The 2,484-nt window shown below is 44.2% G+C and overlaps 1 protein-coding gene across 1 annotated transcript; it reads left to right on the top strand.

Annotated features, from left to right (window-relative positions):
- The first annotated feature begins 1,372 nt into the window (after window positions 1-1,372).
- On the top strand, window positions 1,373-1,825 carry LOC138504846 (peptidyl-prolyl cis-trans isomerase-like). The gene has a single exon (XM_069625282.1). The coding sequence runs from the start codon at window positions 1,373-1,375 to the stop codon at window positions 1,823-1,825; it is 453 nt and encodes a 150-aa protein (XP_069481383.1).
- The last annotated feature ends 659 nt before the right edge of the window (window positions 1,826-2,484 follow it).

The raw sequence follows: 2,484 nt of genomic DNA, 5'->3' as shown, positions 1-2,484 counted from the left end.
TTTGTTTGTAGGATTGGCACTGCTGTTCCAAATAATTATCGTGTGACGGCAGAAACCCCATGTGCTTTGCCATGGAACGGCGTTTCATGAAAATGAGTGTCAACCTAGCATTTGTTTTGGAGTTCGAAACGAATTTGTTCCTGCTTTTAATTTCACCTGGTTATAATCACCTCATAATTAAAGAAGAATCAAAATGATGCGGTCATTACACACAGAAATGCCACAGCCCCCCAACAATGGTAATTCGAAGAAATAGGTATTGGATCTTCATTTTCTCCCCCACGCCGTCTTAGTTCTACTTGGTTTTTGTTTTAAGTGAGAAGAGTAGGTATTATTTTCATTTCCTGGCTCTGATCACACAACTCCCCTCTACACCCCCCACCCACCAACAAAGGAACTTTGATTCTCTGGGAGCGCTTTCTTTTTCTGCTTTGGTTGCCAACAAGATGGCCTCAAAGTGCGCCTTCTTTGATGGTACTCTTCTGAAGTGTACAAAAGTGCTTTTCTGTGTCCTCTGCCTTGTTTTCGCTGGGACTCCATTGAAGACAATCAAGAGCTCGGCCCACATATTCTCTTGCTCTGCCAGTTGAAAGGCACGTTTTGTCAATGGTTTTCCAGTCTGATTAAACCCCTTTTCCCAAGCTGTGTCGCTGTCCTCTGAAGTCAGGTCACATGATACCACGTCTTTGTACGCCGACGTCAATAGGGCTGGCCTGGAACCTTTTAAAAACAGCACCGGTCGCCTAGTTCATTATGCAAATATCTTTCCTTCAAGGGATCGATTTAATGCGTATCTGCTGCTTCCTGTAAAAGTAATGCAAACAGAATGTTTAACATGTTCAACCACATGAGTTAAAAACAGACAGAGACACTTATGTCAATCCACTTTTAGAACGTGCTACCCCGTGACCGCGCTGCCCATCTGTTTCTGGATCGCGGCTTACGAAGGCGGTAATGACATTCTATTCGCAATTTACACAACTGACCTGGTATAATTGCCCCTGGCCTGGTTTCGTGAAATTTAGAAACAAAATCCTGCGTTTATTGGCAGACCTGAAGACGTACAGCAGCAGCTAGAACAAGTGAGGCCATGATGTGCCCAAAATGAACTTTCTGTGCCCCTCCCCGCAGCAAGAAAAGTCCATCCTTACTGCATCGCATTCCCGCCCCAACCATATACCTCATCACAGCCCTAATGAAAAGAGCACGTCGGCTCTTGACCCACACACCTTCTGCAACATTTTAATCCACAGAAACTGAGGACAAGAATCTTTTTAACGCTTTCTCTTTGGGCATTCGTTTAGATAGGATCTTCGGTTTAGACAAGTATTCCGCCTATTCTCTTAGAAATCTGCCCGGACAAAGAGACCCAATGGCAAATACCAGAGTGTTCTTTGATGTTACGGCTGACAGTGTCCCCATCGGCCGCATCACCACGGAGGTAAGGAATTATGTCGTGCGGAAAGCAGCAGAGAACCTCAGGGCGCTGTGCACTATGGAAAAAGGCTTTGGTTATAAGGGATCCTGCTTCGACATGATCATTGATAACTTCATGTGCCAGGGAGGAGACTTCACAAACCACAATGGAACTGGTGGGAAATCAATCTATCGAAACACATTTGGTGATGTTAACTTCCCACTGAAGCACACTGGGCCAGGAATCTTGTCCATGTCAAATGCTGGTCCCAGCACAAATGGGTTTCAGTTTTTCATCTGTACTGCAAAGACGGCATGGCTTGACGGCAAGCATGTGGTTTTTGGCAGTGTTGTAGATGGCATGGATGTTGTAAACAAGATGGAAGCCTGTTGCTCAAGCTCCAGATAGACTAGCAACAAATTAGTCATTGCTAATTGTGGACAGTGTTAGTTACTTTTGTCTTAATCATAATCATTCCTTTTGTAGCTGGTGGAAAAACTCCACCGCACTGAATGTAGTCTTCAGTCCTTGTGCTCTTGACTGCTGCATTTGTTGGATTACTCTGGCTTCCCTTCCCTGCCCCTTTTCCAATGTTCATGTAGACTAAGTTATCTTTGAATAAAGATAAAACCACTGGAAAAAAATATCTTTCTAAAGTTTAGACCTTCTATTGTTGTGTTACCTCCTGTATAATGGGGACATTCCCTCAAACTTTGAGTCTGTTGCATCCAAGCCACAGTAAGTACAGAGAGAGGTGGGTTGCTTGGAAGGATGGTGATGAAGACGAGGACTACCGGTAAGTAATCCACATGAGATACAGCACATCTCCAGCCCAGCACTCTCCACCTACAGGCCAGGCATCCACATCAATAGGGAAATGTGTCTCTCATTCATTATTATGCATGCTACTGAACCTTGTTTCAACACACACAACATTCACTTGGCTTGAAGATATAGCTCAGAGAGTTAATCTCTGTTCAATCAGTAGGACATATGGACAAAAACTGGCGAGGGCCGACTCAGCCCTTCATGCTTCTACGGTCAATAAATGAAAGTAATGATCTATT

Source organism: Ambystoma mexicanum, chromosome 11 (genome assembly GCF_040938575.1).
Source record: "Ambystoma mexicanum isolate Mex_15411 chromosome 11, UKY_AmexF1_1, whole genome shotgun sequence".
NCBI classification, from domain to species: Eukaryota; Metazoa; Chordata; class Amphibia; order Caudata; family Ambystomatidae; genus Ambystoma; species Ambystoma mexicanum.
Note: the sequence above shows the minus strand (reverse complement) of the source record. Positions and strands in the feature narration are given on the sequence as shown.

Excerpts from the sequence above, each read along its gene's own strand:
- LOC138504846 (XM_069625282.1), top strand. The coding sequence starts at position 1,373 with ATGGCAAATACCAGAGTGTTCTTTGATGTTACGGCTGACAGTGTCCCC.